The sequence below is a fragment of the Odontesthes bonariensis genome, chromosome 13, assembly GCF_027942865.1.
Source record: "Odontesthes bonariensis isolate fOdoBon6 chromosome 13, fOdoBon6.hap1, whole genome shotgun sequence".
NCBI classification, from domain to species: Eukaryota; Metazoa; Chordata; class Actinopteri; order Atheriniformes; family Atherinopsidae; genus Odontesthes; species Odontesthes bonariensis.
Window position 1 is genome coordinate 29,467,758 of NC_134518.1, and position 21,390 is coordinate 29,489,147.

Here is a 21,390-nt window from a genome sequence, read left to right on the forward strand (position 1 = left end):
AGCATGAGATGCCTTGGTAAGATATAATTTACTAATGCCTGCAGACCTACTAATGAAATAATACCATTTATACTTATGATACAGTAATGCATGCAATGTCATTCTTTAAATGTGCACTCCTCAATCAAAATGACCCGTTAAATCCTTTTTTTTCCAGCTTCTCAATTTCAAAGACAAATGAAATGACAAGCTTTTTTCTTACAAAAAAGTTTTGATATATTATAGATTTTAAACATTTTGAAGCAGCTATACAGAAGGAAAAAAACTCACACCACTGAGTACTGAAATCTGACAGTGATTGGCTAAACTTTGGACCATCTATAAAGGGTGTCCAATGGTGTTAAATGTCCTCTTTGTTGTATCACTGTCTTTCACTGTTTAGTACTGTGTGAGTCTTGTGTTCTTTTGTTTGCCACGTGTTTATCTTTTATCACTTGAAAGCAAAACAAATTATTTTAAGACCACTATTTAAAAAAAAAACAACAGCTCTTTCACTTTTTTATTTCCAGTGTTGGGAGTCACAAAATGATTTGCATACAATATTAATGCAATTACATCTTTTTTCTGATTCTCTTTCTTCAGTCAGCACATTTCCAATTCCGTGATAATTGATTTTCACTTCTGTGTTGTCCCTAAAGTGCTCCAAACAAAAAAATTGTCTTGTCTATGGCTGTCATGTTGTCACTTTCCCACTCACAGATAAATTGTGCACCATTTTGAAAAGGTAGAGCCCTATGTATCCATTTGGCATCCACCTTGAATGAATACATGGGTGCTGACAAAGCCTAACATAGCTCTCTGTTCTGTATGTGTTCCTGATTGGTTTATTACTAAGCTGTCCTCCCTCTTGTCTCTGTCTACAAGTAAAGGTCTTTGAGCACGTTTGTAACAGCTTAGCCCTTTGCAGTGGGCAACCCATGTAAATGGTCCTTTTACACTACAAATTTCTAATGTAGATCCACAACATAGTGATAATAAATGCTGCATAGACTGCTGCTACATTCCATTTTAATTAACCAACCTTATCCATTACTTTGCTTTGAATTTGACTCACATGATAAAAAAAGCAAAAAAAATTGTTATTTGTCTTATTTTATGTGCTTTTGAGACATTATTGGTTGCCAACAAAGCTTTAATTATTACATACAGTGGTGCATTTTGTGTGTTTTTTTTATTTTTTGTGGTTGATGTGAATGTTTTTATTCATGTACATTTTTTAATCTCTTGACATTCTACCCTTGCCATGAAACTGATCGCTGTCTCGTGTGCATTTTGCAGGAGAAGACGAGCGCCCTAAGCCTGAGCAACGTGGCTGGGGTCTTCTACATTCTGGTCGGAGGACTCGGTTTGGCCATGCTGGTGGCCTTGATTGAGTTCTGTTACAAGTCCCGAGCCGAGGCGAAACGAATGAAGGTGGCAAAGAATGCACAGAATATTAATCCAACTTCCTCGCAGAATTCACAGAATTTTGCAACTTATAAGGAAGGTTACAACGTATATGGGATCGAAAGTGTAAAAATTTAGGGGGTAGGGAACGAGGTTTTCATAAATTCCCCCCAAATGCACGCTTTTTGGCTTCATCCGTTCCATCCTTCAGTGTTAGTGAATGAAGAGGTTGGCCAAAGAATCGTATGTATTGGTGATTTATGATTTAACGAGAGAGAGAGATATTTCCCCTTTTTAAAGCATAAAATTGTGTTTGTCCATTTAAGTTTCCTTACTCTTTGAAACCATTTTCATGTATGACTGTTGATGGCCATGCTTGTTAATACCTCTGTCCTAGTAACACATTTCAAAGATAATGCTTGCAATGACCATGCAGAAGCCTTTACATGATCATTTGCATCATGCATTGTGTTACCCATGGACTTCATATTTAGTTCTCATCTACATTCTCCTGTTTTGTGCATTATAATCTTTTAAGTATATTGATGTGGATGGACTGCCCAGTCTAACATGATGCTCCCTTGTTCCTTGTGATCCTGTGTGTGTGTGTGAATGTGATAATGACTGTGATGGTTTGTGTATGGGTGTACATGTGTCTTGTGTGATTTTATAGATGACCTTTGGAGATGCCATGAGGAATAAAGCAAGACTTTCCGTCACAGGGAGTACTGGGGAGAATGGTCGGGTGATGACTCCAGAGTTTCCTAAAGCTGTCCATGCTGTCCCTTATGCGAGACCTGACATGGGACTAAACGTCAGCCTGACAGATTTGTCCTGATCAAAAAGAAACTCCTGAGTGCCTTACAATGGTTTCAACAGAGAGATTTTTTTTCCTCTTTTTTTTAGCCCTTCCCTCCCTCCCTCCCTCTGTTCTGGCTCTTTTCTTTTTGTTAGTCTTCTGAAAAAGGAAAAGTAGGAGATGGAGGCTTCACATTGTCTATCACACAGACTTGTATTGTTGCTTTCTATCTCCAATTCTCACCATATAAAGAAGCCTCCTTTTTCTGGGTGGAATTCCCTCTCGGAAAAGAAAAGGGTGGCTCTGTTTTCTAAACTGGTGACACCATGCTTTCCTGTCTATCTGCTTGGACTGGACTGAGGTGGAAGCAAGGGCTTGATTGACAGCTGCGGTTGCTTCTGGAAGTCAGATATTGAGTCATCTCAGCTGTGTTTGTGTGTGTGAAGAGCATCAGTGTGTGTGCATGTATGAGTAAAGGAAGATGTCATAAAAAAAAAAAAAAAACACATAGTTTCTGTAGCCACCACCTCCACCAAACAGGATTTTCAAGCACACTTGATATCATCTGCATTAAGATGTGAAATTGTCCTTTTTTTCTAAGAAAATCAGCAGAAAACAATGTTTAATGGAAAAAAATATTTTTATGTATTTTCACAAAATAGCTTTTAAATAAACTTGCTTACATACTGGTTGGATATAAACATCTTAATGTGTGAGTATAAAGAAAGAAAAAATACTAAACAGCTTCTAGGTCCATATTTTTTAAGCCAAATACATTGCATATGGGGGTGAGGTGTTAAAACCATGTAATTAATTCCTATGATAAAAACTTTCCTGTATATCTTATTCTTTAACATTTGGTGTTGATATGAACTATATGTCAATGCTTGGCATTGGAATCAATCCTTCTATGTTTTTTCTTGTTAGAATTGGTGCAGCAATTTTGCTTCATTCTTATGTCTCTTCGTTTGCTTCAGTGCTTTTGCTGTTTGTATTTTTTCTGATGAGGACCACAGTTGTCGTTCTGTTTTCAAGAGGAAACTAACTAATCTGTTTACATGCCATGAATGGAAAACAGTAATAGTATGGTATGGTATTACTGCATCACATTTTGAAGTGACATCACAAAAACAGGCATCCATATCAACATTTTTTACGTGATGGTTTAAAATGCCAAATAAGTAACAGTGCCAAAATCTAGTGCCAGTAGGTATAAATATAGTCTTATTATAATCAATCACTGTCATCTCAGTGAATGTAAATGACTCAAATGCATTCAGTAACTTTTGTAACTAGATGTACAGTTGGTGGCAATGACAGTGCTAATACAATAACCTTTTTCGCTTTGTTTTCCAGTCTCCATGTATTCTGCATTGATCTGACAATGAAGTAGCACCAGTTGCATGTTGTTGCCGCAAATACTACATAAGTTTATTTCATTATTGCCACATCCATTTTCATTTTAATGTTAAATTTGTGGAATAACTGTTTGAAATTGGAAATAAAATGTAATACATATATATACACAATATATATATACATATAAACATATATTTTATATAAAAAGGTAAACTATGAAAAATTATAACCCCCTCTCATAACTATCTTTTTTTCTATTCAATACAAAATTCTAAATTCTTATTCTGAAAGTACTGTTATCTTTTCGGTTATGCAGTCTCACTACAAATCAACTACACAATAATACAGATGAGCACTTATGTAATTCTAGGACTGATTTTCTTCGTCTTCTTCCATAAAGAAAAAGAAAATAATAAATTAACCTTAATGGATCCCTCCACTGCAACCAGCTGGGACATGAATTGTTTTTATTATTTTTTTTTATTATTCAAATATACATACATATCCCGTAGTTGCTAATCAATTTCATCACAAATTCAAGTTATTCCACTGACATTTTGTATATGGAATATGTGCCAACTTGTTTATTTTTGGGACTCTTTCTAAATAAAGTTGCTGACTTCTTGTATCTCTCAGTGTGATTTATTGTGATCAAGTTGCTGTTAATCCAGCAGGCTAATGTACCTCAGCTTCATCTCTTCTTTATACAGAGCCTGATTTGTTATTGTTGACTATTTAGTTTCCTTTCTAAAAGCAAGGTTAGGTGCATGTACTGTTCTAAGTAGACTTAATTGTGTTGTTATTTAAAAAAACATTTTTTTCCTTAATACCACTTTAAAAAATACCTTGTGGCATGTTGGTAAAACCTCTTTTTCTGTTGACATGAACTGTTTCAGTTGAGTCCATAAACAACAGAATAGTCTATACCACACCCCCATGTGATGGCTCCTCAAGACAGTGTTAGCTCAATGGACTGAGATTGACTGGGCAGTGACTGGTTGTATGATCCCCCGCTTACCCAGACCACATGTCAAATGATTCTTTGGCACGACATTGAACCCTACGTTTCCTCGGTTGCATTGCATCGGTGTGTGAATGTGTGTAATAAAGAAAAAAGTACGATGTAACCTGTGATAATGTATAGACTAAGTGCTGTATGAGTGTGTGTGCAAATAGTTTAATTTGACTTGTTGTGTAAAAGTACTTTGAGTGCTTAACTAGACTAGAGAAGTGCTATATAAATTCAGCCCATTTACCATTTCAAAGTTTTTTTGAGTCTGGTGTCATAATGTATTACTGTAGGACTTTCCGAAGCAGCGACTTGAAAAGGAAAAGCTGAAACTGCCAACATAAAAATGGACTCAACAGGTAAGTTATGATTACAAGAATGACAAAAATATTCATCTTTACAATTAAATGTAGGTTTATATTCAGGTTTTAAATCATATAAAATCTATTTAGCTTAGAATGATCTTCTTGTCTAAGTATATACGTTGTCCTTTGTAATTTGTATCCAGTTAAACTACTTGGTGAAAGGGAAATCAATGTAAAAGAGAAAACACAGAAATCAACAGATTAGGGCAAAATTAAATTAAAATAAATAGGCATAGGAAAAATATAAAAAAAAGAGGAATTATTTTCTAAGACAATAAATCAAGAAGTAGTCTAAAACAGAAAGTGTATGTGTTCTTTTAAAGTTTGACTAATTTCCCATATTCTTTGTTTTTTTCAATCATTCTAGGTATAACACAGGATGTCTATCCTTTGCTGGATGGGCTGCAAAAAAGAAGGTATGTAAATTAAGATGATTAAGCAAATTAATTAAATTAAATTAAGCTAAAATAAAATAAATTAAAAAAAAAATAATCACACTCTCGCACTATCACTCCGATTGAAAAATAATAAAAAAATAGATATAAATTATGTTGTTCTCGATAACCAAAGAATGTAGTAAATAAGTAAGTAAGTAAAGTTTATTTACAAAGCACTTTTCAAGAATATATGTGACAAAGTTCACAAAAAATTAAATGAAAGCAGTTAAAAGATGGAAATTAAAGCACAATACGATTTCAAAGAAAGATAAATTATACTATATAATATACTCTTCAGTTAATCAAAAGCCAATAAATAGATGTATTTTAAGAGGCTTTTTCACATATCTAAAGTCCAATGGAAGAGAATTCCGATGTTTGGAGCAACAACCTCAAAAACACAGTCTCCGTTAGATCTAACATTGGATCGAGGGACAACCAACAAACTCAGAGTCCTCAAAGTCCTATTGTTATTACAGGTCTGCAGTAGATATTTGACAAATGAATGGGTTTGACCATTCATTGCAAGGCTCTGAATGTAAGAACGAGAATTTAAAACTGTATAATGAACCTGATTGGTAGCCAGTTTAAGAAATCAGAACAAGTGCATTGTAAGACCTTTTAGAAGTTTTTGTCAGCAGCCTGGCAGCTGCATTCTGGACCATTTGTATGATGTTCATAAAAGCAGTGCTCAAACAAGTAAAAAGGGAATTACAATAATTAAGGTGGGATGAGATAAAAGCATGAAAAACTGTTTCCATCTCCTCTAGGGATACAAGTGACCTGATTTTGGCAATATTTCTAAGCTGATAAAAACATGAATAAACTATGCTGTTTACATGCAGGTCACGACTCAAATGGTTTATAAAACCAAGATTACAGAAAGAAGTTTTGACTAAACCAGACTTTCTCTCATCTTTGGGCCAAAAACCAACTGGAGCAAAAATAAGCACCCTGTGTTTATCAGTGTTTAGCTGAAGAAAGTTGTCCCTCATTCAGTCTTTTATGGACTTTATGCAGTTCAGAGATACATCTTAGAAATGTAAGAAAGCTTAGAAAAAAAATATAGCAAACATAATTTGTGAAACTATAGGAAATTACAAACATTTAGTGAGGAAGACCTTCGAGAAAGATATGAAGAAAACCACATCTAAGAGCAGTTCCTGATATACCCACCCACTGCCTGAGCCCATCAACCAAATGCATAACTGACGTTAAGAAGCACCAGCGAAGAGCAATTTTCTGCATCATCTTGCATTTAAAGGCAAAAAATGTCATCTCAAGACACTTCAAAAGATTCAATTCAAGCCAATTACAATCCGATTGTTTGCATACAATCATAATCCAGTCAAATCCAATTCAATAAATTCCAAATTAGTCCAATACATACCCATTTAAAAAAGACAAAAACAAAAACAAAAGCTGCCTTCACTAAGGAAGCCAAAAGATTGCACTGAAACTTCACGCTGATCCAATCCTCCCCATCGTCAACATTCACAAGGTAACGGTGGGGGAAAAAAAGCTTCCTTTTAACAGAAAGAAATGGAAAGGATGGAAAAGAGGTGTCAACAACCAACATAACACCAGGCAAAGGATACCTGTTGAAAATGAGAAACACATGTTAATGACAACAATAATGTCATATATGCAGGGAGAGTAAAAGAGGGCAGAGTGAGGAGCAGTGCATTATGGGAGGTCCCCTTTAGTCTAAGCCTATTATGTTTCAGGGTCACCTGAGCCATCCCTAACGATAAGCTTGATCAAAAAGGAAAGTTTTAAGCCTAATTTTAAAGTTTGAGAGGGTTTCTGCTTCCCGGATGTATACAGGTAGCCGATTCCACAAGAGAGGGGCCTGATAACCAAAGATTCTGCCTCCCATTCTACATTTAGAAAACTCTGGGAACCACAAGTAAACCTGCTGTCTGAGAGCAAAGTGCTCTGTTTGGAAAATATCCAACTACGAGATCTTTAAGATATGATGGAGCTTGGTCATTAAGAGCTTTTTATCTAAGTAGAATGATTTTAAATTCTATTCTGAATTTAACAGGGAGCCAATAAAGAGAAGCTAAAACTGGAGAAATATGATCTCTCCTGCTAGCTCTCATCAGAACTCTGGCTGAAGATTTTAAATAGGTTGAAGGCTTTTCAGAGAATTTTTGGGACAGCCCAATGATAACGAAGTACAGTAGTCCAAACTTGAAGAAACAAATGCATGCACTAGTTTTTTCTGCATCACCCTGAGACAGGATGTTCCTAATTTGGACAATATTATGAAGGTAAAAGAAAGCAACCCTAGAAACCTGTTTTATCTGTGAGTCGAAGGACAGTTCCCGGTAAAAAATAGCATCAATATTCCTCTATGTTGTACTATAAGCCAAGGAAATGTCATCTAGAGTAACTATATAGCCAGAGAGTTTCTTTCTGAAGCGCTCAGGTCCACAGACAACAACTTCAGTTTAGTCTGAATTCAGAAACAGAAAATTCAGCGTCATCCAGGTCTTTACGTCATCAAGACATGCTTGTAGTCGAACTAATTGATTGGTTTCATCTGATTTCACAGATAAGTATAACTGAGTATCAACATCATGGAAATGTATATCATGCCGTCTAATAATATTATCAGTTCATCAGTTGAAGCACAGAACCCTGTGGAATAGATAGATAGATGGATTGATGAATGGATAAATGGATAGATAGATTGAAAGATAGTTAATATTAGATATATTATAAGTCCATCCATCGATTTTTTTTTTATACCCGCTGAATCCGTCGGTCGGGTTGCGGGGGGGCTGGAGCCTATCCAAGCGGTCATTGGGCAAAAGGCAGGGTACACCCTGGACAGGCCTATATCATATGTATTTTATTTTTTTATTTTATTAATCCCGAGGGAAATTTAAACTATAATGTACTCTCAATAATGAAACTTACTGAAACTCTTTAAACAGTCTATTTATGTGTTGATAATCACAAAGTTGAGCTTCAACAATTTTTAAAGATATTTAGGTATAAAAGGTAGATTGGATATAAGTCTAAAATTAGCCAGCAGTCCAGAATCAAGAGTAGGTTTTTTTAAGTAAAGGTTTAATTGCAGAAATCTTAAATATCTGTGGTATGTGTTGATCAAAGGGGAAATATCCTTGAACAGTCTACTACTACCACTACTACTACTAGCTGTTTCAGTTGAGTAAACAAGGACAGAAGCCAGACTGAAATGTATCAAAGTTATCAGACTCCTTGAAGACATCAGGAAGCTGTTTTTCTTAAACCTTTGCCACAAAAGGTAATTTGGAGATGGGCCAGTAATTCATTGGCAAATAATTATCCGGATTGGGTTTCTTCAAAAGTGGTTGAGCAGAGGCTTGTTTGAAAAAAAGCAGGGACACAACCAGATGTCAAAGAAATTAATTATTGGAAGAACATGAGGATCAATAGTGTCACACACATTTTTAAATAGGAAGTGCCTATGATGTCTAGTGGACTTGAAGAGATTTTTGTTCAATGAATGGCTTTTTTTGGCAAGAGGCTGTATTATGCAAACAGACCTTGCTGCTATTAGGTTTGAGTGCTGAAGTGCCTTTCATCTACTCTCTTTCTTAACTCTGAGTAGAAAGAGAGTAGACGAAATGTCACATCTCTATGACGACTGTCGACTGCACTATGCTCCAGAAAGATAATCCTTCTTTTCTAGCATTTCAGAAGTCTGTTCCTCTCCAGTCGGTATTATTTTACATCACATTTTGAAGTTAATTACATCACAATATAATATTGTTTCTGCCAGACTTTAGCATTGAGAGCCAACATCCATGGCCAACAAAAAACAACCAAACATTTTTTTTTCCGTTGTTGCTTAATTACTTAAATATTCTCCAAAAATCTAATTGCAAACGAAGCAACTTGAGGTGCATTGTTCACTTTTTTGCTGATGTGAAAAAAGCATTTTCTAAAAGCAGTTGTTAGGGACACTTAGGGACCAACAAGGAAAGTTTAGCTTCTTTCCCACTGGGGCAACTCGACTCCACTTGCTTTTTATTTGTTTTTTTGTTTGTGAAGTTTAAAATTGGCTGATTAAATACTGGGAGGGGAAACAACCCGACCTCATGGCGGAACGTGACACATCTATGATGGTGCACCCTGGTGTGGTGCCAAACGTTTTATATTCACATTAAGGCTCAAAAATTGTAGTGTGATTATATCTTCATATATCTAGCCCCACAGATACAGTTTAAACTCTTAGTCTCTAGCAAGAAATGCATATTCACAAGGGGAAGTTTTCTAACCTCTTCTAAACTTTTTTCACCCAAGGTGAGCTTTGTTGCACAAAGTTACAGCATATGTACTCAGCTCAACACATACAACAGTTTGGTCTCTTATTAGTCTGTCTCAGCAGTTTCCCGCCATGCTACCAAGAACATCAGTAAATCCCATCCATGTTGATGGAGAACTAGGGTCAGGGCTAGGTAGCAGGTACAAAACACTACTACACTTGAGCTTTAAAATGTAAAGAGACACTCCACCGTATACTCTGCTTCATGTTTGCTCAAATCCAGAGACTGAGATAAAATTAGAATGTTATATACTGATTCTTTGATGCATAACAATGATATCATAAATATGTTTGCGTGTTGTAAGCACGATATTCATAACAGAAATAGAAAACATGCAAATGATCTGGAATTTTTTTTTTTTTTTAATCACAAGGCACTGCTCAGCTCAACTGCAGTCCCACATCCTGAACTAACACATGGGTATAAAACAGGGTTTGCGCACCATCTGGTGCCAAGTAAGATCAGATGGCTTGGCAGCTGGACACATCTGGTCAGTCCAAATGTTTTGTGAGGGCTTTACCTGGTGGACGATTGACTTGGATTAATTCTGCATTGTAGTCAGTCATTTCATTGTTTTTGTTAACATAAATTTAGCATTAAACTCATTTCCTTTGGCATGGAGGAACTGTGCAAAGCTATTCAGTCTTTGTATAATGGAAACTGAAGAATAAGTGAAGTCTTAATAATAGAACCTGAAGGCTAAACCTTTTAAATTTGACAATTAAAGAGACAATTTCTTTTAAGTATGTCTGTGATAATTTATTCACAGAAAATGCTATGAGGCCAATAACAAATTACTAGATTTTCCACCACAAACTGTAATTGTGTAAATTGATAGAACATATATTATATTCATAGCAATTCTTTCTGTATTATTGTAAATGTTCACACTTTGTGAATAAAAAAAAACTTGTAAAAGACTTTTAAGTATGGAAAAAGAAGGCAGATTATTTATGTGAAACTGTAAAAATGAATTTGTTTAAGAAGAAATACATCTAATTTTGTGTCTCCGTTACTCTAATGAGAGAGGTATCAACTAGCAAAGTTAGATCCCCAAATTTAAAAAGACATATTCAATCCAATTAACAGTATCACCAATTCATTTTTTAGCCCTTTCTGATGAATTACCAGAGGCACATTTGATTATTTCAGCTTTATTGTAGGGCTCAACATTACATTCTCTGCCCCGAGAAATTAAATTCCATTTAGGCGAGTCATTTAGTTATAAGACAAATGAAAAGAAAAGTTATGCCATCACCAATGCAGTGTTGTGCAAGTTCACACTTCACAAGAGGTAGTTCATAGTTCAGTTCACACGGATTAAAACTGGAACAGTTCATCTTCACAGTTCACCCTTTTAAAGTCTGAACAAAGCTGACAGTCCAATCAAAGTTCATGTTCATTTCACTCATCTGAATTATCCTCCTTATGTGCCTCTTCGTGCTATGGAGTTTCATGAAGTTTAACAGACTGCATTTGAGACCTGACAGTCATTTTACAGGTTTAAAAATAACTTTTTCCCCTGAAGTCACATTCATAATATCACTCTTAGTATGGAAATTATGCTTCTGCTAAATTGATTAAAATATTTATGCCTCTAAATGATCATAAACTGCAGAGCTCAATTCATTTTACATTCATCAATCAAAATAATATCCTTTTAAAACTCTCCTCTGGTGCCAGTGGAGCAACAAATCAACACGTTGTTTCAATGAAAGATGATCAAAGCACACTCTTCCCATCATAATGCATCCCGTGTATGCAAGTTTACCATTTAGTTTGCAGACCAGTCCACAAGTAAAGAGCAGATAATGAGCAACTGAATTTGTCAACTGAATTAGTTAAAACTTTACTCCAGGAGACAGACATTTAAACTTGATTACCAACTTATTTTGGAGATTATCAGTCAGATGCTATGTTATAATGGATTTAAAATAACAGACAATCAGTGTGTTAGAGTCAAAAACTGCTTTAAAAACTTGGAACATGTGCTGGCTCAAGACTCCAACATAATTTTATAAATACCCTTTATGAAAAGATCTTATTTCAGCAAATTAAACTTTCAGAAATTTCATAGCCCTGGTATGATTTGCATGTTATTTTAGAAAATGTTCAAGTCTGTAGATTTCTATAATCGAACCTTGTTATACATTTTAACTACTGGGCAAGTAAAACATTGCAGTCATTTGCCGGAAGGTTAACATTATGGTAAACCTTCCGGCAAATGACTAAAAAGTAATGAGTAACATTAGTTCTGCTTGGAGCCCATTTTTTGTAGTTTTACAGTTATTTAAAGAAAAAAGGATTCTTAAAGGTTAAAACTGTCCCGAGGGAACATTGCAAACATTTTGCGCTTTTATGAGAGTACAGTACCTGCAGCCTAAGGTTTCTTGCCATTTATTGCTTTTGATAAAGATTTTGTTTCCTTTATCTTTTGTGGAAGTTGAAAGAAAATGCATGCTCTTATATCTTTTTGTTGGAACATGCACCAACCTTTGACACTGTTTTTCTTTTTTTTCCAGTGAGGAAATTACTTATTGACGTTAAATTCCATGGCAGCAATGGTTTCATTCCACCAATCAGTCTCACCATCTTTGTGTAATCAAGTGTGCTGATGGGCCATTAGTTCAGCCAATCATAGCTCAGGGGGATGTACAGCAAAAATAAATCTTCAGCCATGTGAGCAATCAGCTTGTGGGGTGCCAGCTCTGTCTCCCTCCCTTCTACCAGCGTTACATTTCTAGTTGTCAATGGTTGTTCTGATTCTATTCTCGCTGGACTGCAGCTAATGATGATGGAGCATACACAGGGGTGGCCTGGATCTGCCACCTCATATAGGAGATGTCAACAGCACAGTCAGGGCAAGGTTTCATCTTTAGGTCTGTTAGCTAAGGCCTAACTGTCTGCCGTGGCCTCATTTCAATGCAACAATGAATCAGAAATGCTCACACAATTCAATTCAATTCAATTAAATTCAATTCAGTTTATTTATATAGCGCCAAATTAAAACAAATGTCATCTCAAGGCACTTAAATAATATAGTCCAATTCAAGCCAATTGAAGTTCAATTCATTGTAATTATAATTAATTTCAAAATAAGCCAATTCATTCATATAAAGCCTATTCAAAAAAGATTTCCTAGCTAAGGAAACCAACAGATTGCACCAAAACTTGTCTTCAGTCCAATCTCCCAGCACTGATGTTGCAGATTTAAGTTGCAAAAGCTCTCATTATTGTAAGTCATATACTTAAAGTACTGCAACAATGAAATTAATCAGCAACAGTCACATTTTTCTTTTAGTTTAAAAGATCATGGCCAAATTTGATTTCATCATTGTGCTAAATAAAATGTGAAAGCTGTGATTTGTCTCATAGCTGAATAGTCACTCGGAGTAATACATGGAGAAATAATTATATAAATGTCACCAGAATGCAAACAACCTATATGAAACCAATACTGACTTGTTTACTCACATAACACTATACAATAACACATAACAATAACAGTAAGATATATAAAGAAAAGCACCATTTCTAAGCGTAATCTCTGGGCAGGGTGCTAATAGTCACAGACCACAGATTGTAAAAGAACACCTTGTTTAAATTTAGGTTTTGACTCAATATTCTCATAATTCTGTGAGTAATTTTACATATAAAAGCCTCTAAAAAGATTAAGAACGAGGGTTAGAGAAATACAATCATCAATACACAGAAATCTTATTTGAAGCAACTCATTTGGGAACACACTTTGTAATTTATCTTAGGGAGTAAACATTGCTTTGCTGTTTGGTAACAATTTCATGTCTATGGTTATCTGAATCATTGTGATGTAAATAAATTTTATCACATATTAATCATCTAATATCAAGAGACTAAGAGTGCAAATTATGATGGCACTGATAAAAAAAGACACATGATACATTATAAAGTGGCTTTAATAGTGTCCTGATTTCTTAAAAGGAAGGCTGAGTTTCATTTATTGTTGAGGCTAACAGAAGATAAGCCTCAAATGAAATACTGGCAACATAAACTATAGCCACATTTATTCATTTGGTCTCGAAGTGGTACTTAAGTGTTTCTAGAGAATGTCATCAGTTGGGGTCCACCTCTTAAAACCAATGGCATTTCCAATGCAGACGTGACATTTTCAATTAATTTCAGCTCTTGTCATGCGCAGCAAACAATAGGATGGTTCATTAGTGTTTATTCCTTACATTTTTCCAAACCTCCTGCAGGGAAAAAGGCATTTTTTTTTAATTGAAGGTAGTGTAATCACTACAGTTGGCTGTGTGGCGAGTGTCGGTGACTGCCAAAGCATCTCACCACTGCCACGCAGAGCAAAGGAAGAGTAACATATTTCTGAGGCAGCCAAGGTGGTGGGTGGTGTAATATGCTGTAAAACAGTTATCCTCTGGCTAGGTTGTCATGGCAACAGTGTTAGCTGGGTTTTTCATGTTCCAGTACAGCGTGACATCCCTGTAGCTGCACATTGGCACATGGGGGGAGGGGTTGCTCCTACATGCAAACCACCATTTTAAGTAACCCATGAGAATAAAACAAACAGCCTTTGTGTTTTGGCAGCAGGATGACCAGAGAATGTAGTGTACAATCAACCATAATTCAGGATGGATTGAGGGAGGGGGATGCCTCCAAAGAAACCAAATTATCTGTGTTGAACAAGGTCAAATTCATTTCCATGGTAACAGTAAGCTATTCACAAAGGTGTACAAGCAGCTTTGAGGTGGCATTTCTTTTCCAAATGTCAAAATGCAACAAAGCAGACAAAGAGCTGTGTGTAATTGCAGTGACATTCAAAATAAAGCAAAGTCAAAATGTACATTATGATTCCTAATATCTTAAATATCCTCTTTGGTGTGACAGGTTAAGTTCCATGTATGTGCCAATCACTTGTATGTCTGTGTCCACAGACCTTTTTTCAGTTCAAACGGGTGAAACAAACAGGTTTATTTTTTCTCTCAATTTAACTGAGGACAATTGTTTCTTCTTGCATTAAATTGTTTGCATTGTTCATGCTCACTTACTTGCCAAAACTAGTTGAGAAATGAATCAGTGGGCTGTTTCATAACATTGCTCTATATAATACATATATGAAGAGAGAGGCTATTCTCAGGTGCTGCTAAGGAGCATGCAAGAAACTTGATCTTATGAACAGATAAAATCAAGCTTTTTAAAACACACTTTATGGATATGCAATTTCAGTGTCCCTGTTCTTCCTATTTACTACAATTTGCATAAATGAGTAAATTAGTTTTTACTGTCACACACAGATGGCTTACCACAGGCTTAAAAGCACCTTGACTTCCTAGAAATATGTCATATCAGCACAACCTCTTGAACACTGTGTTACCCAGTGGTGACAAGAAGTGTGTTGAAAGTGTGTGCTGGCACCAATTGAAATCAGTTAATGTGTCATGGTGGACACAAATTCTCTCAGATTGTAGTGGTCACATAGCTTTACTTGTCAAGATAAACCCACAGATACCCTTGTTCAGTGGTGAAAGTAGACCCAAGCTTTGCTCTTTACTGGAAATTTTCTCATACGTTCTCTTTTAAGGATACTTTTAATTTTGATTTTAATTGCAGTTAGAAATGACAAAATTCCCAGTGTTTCAATTCCTTGAAATGCAAACGATTCCCTCATCGATTCCAGTAAGCGCGAATAACGTTGAATAATGCAGGGTGGGTGGCGAGTCCAGTGCAGCCAGCAGTCAACAGTAAACATGGCGTACAATCGCTTGAAAGTTTGGTTACACTTCACTAAAAAAGACGACAACAGGGTAACTTTCAATACTTGCAAAATGGATATTTCATCAAAGGGAGGAAATACTACCAACATGCAGAAACATTTGCGCACACGGCATGCAATAACTATTAATGAATGTCGCGCTTTCGATCCCCTCCGGGCTTAACGTTGGTGAATCTCAACCCAGCAGCAGCAGCAGCAACGTTAGCATGTCCTCAGCTAATACTGCAGGTAACTAACTAACTAACTAACAAACTGCCTATCATGTTAGCGCTATTTGCCTCATTGTAAAGCCTGCTATTAGTAACGGTTAACGTTAAATGAATGCCTTCTCATGCATTACATTTAGATGACCATCACGAGAGACAGAGTGACTGGCTCAGAGCCAGAGGCTGGCGGTACTACCTCCAGTTCTACTAGCTTCTCCTTTCACCAAAGCAGGGAAGAGTAAAATGACCCAGGCCAGGATAGACAAATGTCACAGAGCAGTGTCTAAGTTTGTGGTAAAAGGCTTGCACCCATTTGCCGTAGATGCCCCTGAATTTCGGAAGGTGAATGTGTTCAATTGTATGCTAAGTCAGAGAATGTCAAAGTTGCATGTGTTCCTCTAAGTAAACCAAATGTATCATGCAGTCATTCATTCCCATTATATATTTTCTAGGGAGATTACAAGGATTCTCAACGCTAAGTAGAAAGGCCCAAACAGAGAAAGTTTAACTAGCATGACTAATGTTACTTCTAAACTAAACAAAGTGCTGCTAATCGTTTGTTGTCCTTTTTTTCCACTTGAGAATCGATAAGAGAATTGATAAAGAATCGATAAAAATCGTATCAATTCCCATCCCTACAATCAATGAAAGAAAAGTTTTTTGCTTTCCATTCTACAATGTGATTTGTTCAAATTACATGCCTCCCTGATAAAGTGCCGTGATAAGAAGTCATGCTTAAGTCCCATTTTTTTGTAAGATGAGGCTGCTTTAGTGACATAAATTGTCATCCTGCACATGTGAACTGAGGAAGCAAGGAAGGTATTACCTTACAACTTAAGATGAATCAGTTTACACACTGAGTAAGAGCCACCACAAAAAAAAGGGAACAGCTAAATCTGGAATTATGTCCATATAGCAGTCATCCTCATAAAAAACTGTTACATTTGACAACCTAAAGCTCTGAAAATGCAACATTGTCAACAATATACATTCCTGTTTTATTATCATAATCATAGATTGTGATCAAGACAGTGATCAAGTCATTGTGTAAATTTCTTGCACAGAAGAATACGAAAAGAAAAAAACAACCTAATTTCCCACATGTTGCGGTCTCTGTACACAACAAGAACATAATATTTTCTGCTATTCAAAGTACACTCCTAATACAGCAAAATATACCATAAATTGATTTATTATTAATGATATGAGGAAAGTTTCTATCCTGCAAAATTAGATACTCTGATGGAAAAGAGGTTGCAGCTCATCTGATGAAGGGAAAAATTATGCAGCAGCTGTTTAGGGTGTGTCACAGTGAGTTACCATCTGTGTGAAAATGTCTTGGGTTCTAAATGTCTGTCCCTTGTTATTCGATGTCCAGCTTTATTCAAAAATAGTGATTATCACTGATAATGACCTGCATTTTCTTAAAAATGACATGCGTCTCAAACATTTACATCTAAAAAGATGCTTATTGACTTTTTTTTTTTTTTTTCAATTTCTATCCCAATGTCACGAGGAAATAAACTAACCAGTCGTTTGTGACAGGGGCATAGGACATGTTAAGAAATGGTTCTCATTTGGTTTTCCCTGGAAGAATTCCCTCCCAGACAGACACCATCTGCCTCTGAATGTCTTGCTTGCCGATGGAGTTGGCATTGTCAGTGGTGTCAGGGGAAATGGCGGTTTGGTGTGGGAAGATGGATCTTCCATGTCCACTGAAGCCCACTGAGATAAAATTTTTCATCACTCTGCCTCTCCTTGATTTATGTGGCCTATGCAGATTGCAACGTTATTGACACAGGCAAGGCTCGTACTTTTTCAGCTGTGTGTTTATGCATACATTTATGAGGAAGAGGGAAGGGGAAAAGAGGCCCGTTGATGCTTTTGTTGGAACTTGTACTTCTATCTTTGAGAAGACTGCTTAAAGTGCAGTTTGCAGGTTGCCTAATTTCCAAAGTATGCACATGATATGTGCGGAATATTACATTATTAGATATTTTTCATCCTGTTTAACACTCAAGTAATAAAGAGTCACCTCTGATATATGGTGGCAAACTATACAGTACTTGTGCAGCTGTAAGCTGATGAAACTAACGCATTGGTTCTCCACATGGCCCAAAATAATTTATCTGTGACTGACAATATTCCCCTAATCCTTATTTTCTGTTTTTTTTTTCACTACATATATCAGACTCATAATTATCATGCTGTGGTTTGTCACATGCATGTGTATTTTTGATTTGATTTGAAAGATTAATTTCTTAATATTACGCTCATTCTAACTTGGGAGCTATCTCTAATGTCATTGTTATGTCTTTTATGGTGGCTGACCTAACAAAATAACTTATTATTATCATGCACATCTTTTTAAAAATACGTTTCACAACATTTTTCTACAATTTAAGTCACTTGGATTGTTAAGTTGCATTTAAGTGGCATGTCAAGGCAAAGTGATAAATTTGCCCCTTGTGACTATTCTGGGGTTAAGGTTTGTTTTAGGTTTAGGTCAGGTTCAAAAGGGCTCTTCTATGTGAATGAGGACTGAAGTGACAGAGCAGCTTCACATCGGAATATGGCCAATACTTTTGATAGCAAAAAATCTGTTTAACCCCTTAAAATTCCTGGGGTTTGGGTTTGACCTAAAACGGCAAAAAAAAAAAAAAAAGCACATCCAAAATAAATTTAAAGCTTTTCTTGAACTATTTGGAGTAGAAGCATGGCCTGAAAGAAAGTTTGAAAGTTTGCAGCAGCAGAATATGTGCCTTTGCGAAGACTTGTTGTGGACTAACTATTTTACTGGAGTACATTAACTGGACCATCGCCAACATAACAGGACCATTTTTGTTGGAGTTGTGTTTGTTCTTGGAATACTGTGAGGCTTAATAGGTGAGTTTTTGTAAAATGCAACTTGTTTGACATTGTGGCACACCTGAGAGGGAATGGCCACATTAATATTATTTCTTGTAAAACATATAACAGGTAAAACATGTTCATGGGACACTTTTCATTAATTTATGTATTTATTTAAATTTTATTTAAAAATAGAGAACCATACGAAACTGGTCATTTGATTTTGAACGTTGAACATTTGAACGTTGTGGTCGCTCCCGGTGTTCAGGGGTACGGGTAATGAGCCCCACCTTCCACCGCTCCTTGGACACATTCTGGAGGAGAACAGAACACGTGTCTTCATTACTCCGCTCTTCACCTGCTTTCACCTGCTTTTACAGGTCGGTAAACGGTACGTGTGAACCACAAAATGTTCTTTGGTGTTATCGCCTTTCATCCATTCTAATGTAAATAAGAGAGTTTAAGGCGATTTGCCTGAGTCATTTATGGGTAAAATGTGCTAGAAACGGGAGAAATTTCCTGCAGGGCCGCCATTACGGGCCAAGCTCGTTTAGGTCAAGCGTTTGTTAATGAGAGCCTTTGCGCTTTATACACTTGAAAACCAAGGGTTAATTTAGTATCTTTCCTATTAAAATGTATTTTGTCGAGATTAGTGATTATAATTGAGCGAACAATTATAGTTATATTTAAAAGTGACTGAGTTTATTAGCTGGTTCAGCATAAGCACTTCTGTATAGCTAACAGATGCACTTAAAGGGTTGATCCAACATGCTGGATTTTTATGATACACTGATAGTGATTATTTCTACCAGTAAATTACTGAATTAGACAAATGTGATGTATTTACTGATACTGTTTGTTGGATATAACTGTGTATGAAAAGAAATGTGATGATTAGAGAAACTGAAATGGCTTAAAGAGAACAAATTTCGTGTGTATGCATGACCAATAAATATGATCTTATTTCACTGAGGTTGTGGAATAGTTGAATGTAAGTGATGTGAACAAAGAACCAGCTGAATTTTATAGTGAAGACTCATGTTTAGTGTTTACATAAATTTTATTTTGCGTAAAATAAATCAGACTCAGACGCATTCTGGAGGAGAACAGAGACGCATCGTGTCTTCATTACTCCGCTCTTCACCTGCTTTTACAGGTAACATATTTGTCATCGCGCTCCCCATCCTTGGGACCCGTAACATCTACAGTTATGATTATATGCTGAAATGGCATATATCATTTGAATCTCTAAAACTTTAGCTTTCCAACGGTGTATAACATGTGTAAGTACATAGAAAGAGGCGCTGAGGAAATATGGTCTTGAAATATGCAACTTCCTGCCGGCGGGACGTTGGAACGTTAAGGGTTAAAGACACTCGGCCACTACTCACAAGGGTTGTTCGTAATAAACTGTAGCTAAAGAGGGATGAATATCTAGGAAAATGCTGGTGCCTATTAGAAACATGCTCACAAATATTTTTTTCTCTCTGTGTTGGGCCCAAGCATTTGTCTATTTCTGAGTACATATACTAAATCTCTTTTTTATTTTTTCATCAGAAAACCTCTTAAACCTATTATAAGTCACAGTGGAAGAGTGTCAAAATCACAAGAGAGTTATTGACATATTGGTCATAGCAACCAGGACAGAGTAGAAGATCAACAACTTGGCAGGAAAGATTGAACAAGTTTGACACCACTTCCAAGGATGAATGACCAGTTATACACTACACTCGATGGGATTCCATCTCTGTTTTCACCCACAAAACACCTCCTCAGAGGGAGGCCATTTGATTTTCCCCTCAAAAGAATCTAATTCATTCAGGAGGAAAGCCTAGATGCTACTCTCATACACTCAAGGAATATATTCCAGTTTGAGCACTCTGTAATAAATTCGCAATAATAACTGAAAAAATATTAAAATGACAACAAAAAATCAATAAAAAGGTCACACGATATCTATAGATTACAAATAATTCCAATGATGAGAAATCTACAACAATTTGGTTAACCCTCGAAAACAAATGACAAATTATTTAACTTTAATGTGAGGCTTTCTTTTAAACTGGTAAACAGTGGCATGCAATTGTCTCTGGAAAAAAAGATTAAGTTAATAAATAATCCAACAAACTTTTTCCTGGACATGGAATAATAGCTACATCTCTGTCAAGCTAAATATGTGGCATTTTCTTAAGACCTTTTGTATTTTTATTTTGTATAGATAAAGGGATTGTTGTTCCCAAAGCAATGCAAATATGAGCAAGAAAGTCGTCCCTTGTATCTACACCTTCCCAGCTACAGCCATTTAAAACAGTTAAAGCATTTAAGCCCAGCGCCACCCAAAAACTCATTCACTGAGAGCTGCAAAAGATTGCAAATGTCATCTGCAGACTTGTTCTGTCTTTGAACCATAAAAAAAGGAAGAAAGTTACTTACAAAATAAATATCACACTACCAGACACCTGATGCACTGGTCAAAATTAACAGAAAGAAGGAAGTCCACTTAGAGACACAGCCATGAAATGATGAAAGACCAAACTAGGGGTGCGCGATCTGACGATATAAAATCGTGACTGGCGAGGAAGAGTGGAGAATCGCAGGCGATCTACCAAATTAGAGAAACCGTATAGATCGCCTTTGCCAATCAGCGCAATGATTTTTATATTTTTAATGCTGGTTCCCGCCGATGCGGCAGACGCAGGGCGTCCTTAACCTAACCGACCAATCATAGCGAACTGTGCGTTGTGCACCATCCACAGCCCATCCATAGCGGCGCACGGGAGAAACTCACGGCCAGCAGCAGCACTCTTCGGGTCGGATGAGGAAACCGCTAGCTCGTAAGCTAACTACGGTGCAAGAGAAAAGGGATGCACCGCGACTGTGACAAACA

At 36.3% G+C, this 21,390-nt stretch overlaps 1 protein-coding gene across 4 annotated transcripts in view; it reads left to right on the forward strand.

Annotated features, from left to right (window-relative positions):
• The window catches only part of gria2b (glutamate receptor, ionotropic, AMPA 2b), a 51,717-nt gene extending 47,545 nt beyond the window's left edge, over positions 1 to 4,172 (forward strand). For 2 of the 4 annotated variants that reach the window (XM_075481880.1, XM_075481879.1), the window contains exons 15-16: positions 1,279 to 1,527; positions 2,060 to 2,147. In XM_075481880.1, coding sequence (XP_075337995.1) covers positions 1,279 to 1,524 — 246 coding nt within the window. In that variant the 3' untranslated portion in view covers positions 1,525 to 1,527; positions 2,060 to 2,147. Of the gene's footprint in view, positions 1 to 1,278; positions 1,528 to 2,059 lie in introns of all 4 variants that reach the window. The other 2 variants (XM_075481877.1, XM_075481878.1) reach the window with 1 other exon arrangement.
• The last annotated feature ends 17,218 nt before the right edge of the window (positions 4,173 to 21,390 follow it).